This window comes from Procambarus clarkii, chromosome 78 (assembly GCF_040958095.1).
Source record: "Procambarus clarkii isolate CNS0578487 chromosome 78, FALCON_Pclarkii_2.0, whole genome shotgun sequence".
Taxonomy (NCBI): Eukaryota; Metazoa; Arthropoda; class Malacostraca; order Decapoda; family Cambaridae; genus Procambarus; species Procambarus clarkii.
Genome location: NC_091227.1, coordinates 16,878,263 through 16,879,703, shown reverse-complemented (window position 1 = coordinate 16,879,703; position 1,441 = coordinate 16,878,263). Strand labels below are relative to the sequence as shown.

Sequence of the window (1,441 nt, the reverse complement as noted above, 5' to 3'; positions counted from 1 at the left end):
GCTAAGTAACAGGAGCATCAGGGTGAAAGAAACATTTTTGCCCATTTGTCTCCGCCTCCACCGAGGATGGAACCCGGAACCTCAGGACTACTAATCCGAAGCGGTGTCCACCCAGCTGTCAGGCGCTAGATATAATTACCACTACGTAGGTAATTACACTAAGGTAATTACACCCACACACACACACACACACATATTTTATTTAAAACAATTAATACATGGTAAAGCTCAATAAACAAAAGAATTCCTTTAACAACAAATACAAATTAAAGGATTCCTATTCAAAAAAAATTCAGATTAGGATTCGAGTTAACAAATCACTTTCGGGTTTGTTGGATGAGTGGAGGCGCTAGTCGCATCCACTTGAAGCGACCTTTGTCGGCGAGCCTTTTGTTCTGTCTTGGGAGGCGCTGTCCTGGTCCTCCGACAGCCACCTTTTTGTTGGGTCCGCTGCAGGGCTGGTCCGTGTCAGTCAGCCTTTTGCTTGCTTCGTTGTGGGGCTGGACCTGGTTCAGGGCGTTGCTGACGACGAAATCCTGTAAACGTTGAAGTATGTCTGGAAGGGTTGGGCGACACACTGGGTTTGGATGAGTTGCTCTCATGAACAAATAATCCAAAGGAGGGTATCGGGTGTGAAAATTTTGGAGAAGTTCTTGCATGAGTCGCCCGTATGAGAACACATCGCTGATTTGGGTACTTGGTTGTCGGCGGAGAAATTCTGGTGCGTATGTTTTGTATACGGATGGGTCACCTGCCATTAGCATATTATCCCCGTCCTTACATGCCAGTCCGTAGTCAATAATGCTGACTTTTGGGTCGTTAGGTGATCCCTGGATCATAACATTATTTACTTTGATATCATTATGAATAATTCCCATCGCGTGAATCTCTTGAATTTTTCTCCCGACCTCTAGTCCGACTGTGATTAAATTGTAAAGGGGATTTTTCAATAGGTTTTCCAGGGTACAGTTTCCTTTATAAGTGGTGAGCAGTGCTTGGGGCTCAGTTGACACCCCCAGCAGCAGAGGGGCGCCGCCTGCGCCCTTCAGTGATTCCAAAATTTTTGCCTCGCGTGTGAAGCTTTTAGTTGCTTTAGCGGACTTGGCTACCTTAAGCGCTGCTTCCATTCCTTGGAACTCGATTAGTACTACAAGTCCATATGTTCCGCTGCCAAGAATTTTTTTCCTGTTTTTCAAAAGATGACTGAGGACTTCTCCGCTTAACTCCATTTTGAGAGTTTGGAGTCCTACTGGAGCAGACGAATTTAAAGAGAAGCAAAATGATGCAAGTAAGCTACTCTTCATATCCTAGATGACGGAAATATAGTCAAGGCCATCTACCGGGTTCCGTCACTAGGAACGCCTCTCTCATTTACAGAAGTTGCCTTCCTTTCATTCTCTGCTGTATTTGGCGTCTTCCTGCGCTAACTTCTATCCTCATA

General features: G+C 45.2%; 1 protein-coding gene across 1 annotated transcript; it reads right to left on the bottom strand.

Annotated features, from left to right (window-relative positions):
• Nucleotides 1–317: 317 nt before the first annotated feature.
• Nucleotides 318–1,229, bottom strand: LOC123749685 (tyrosine-protein kinase SPK-1). The gene has a single exon (XM_045731803.2). It carries the CDS (start codon nucleotides 1,227–1,229, stop codon nucleotides 318–320), a length of 912 nt encoding a protein of 303 aa, XP_045587759.2.
• Nucleotides 1,230–1,441: the final 212 nt, after the last annotated feature.

Coding starts and splice junctions, on each gene's coding strand:
- LOC123749685 (XM_045731803.2), bottom strand. CDS start 1,229: ATGGAGTTAAGCGGAGAAGTCCTCAGTCATCTTTTGAAAAACAGGAAA.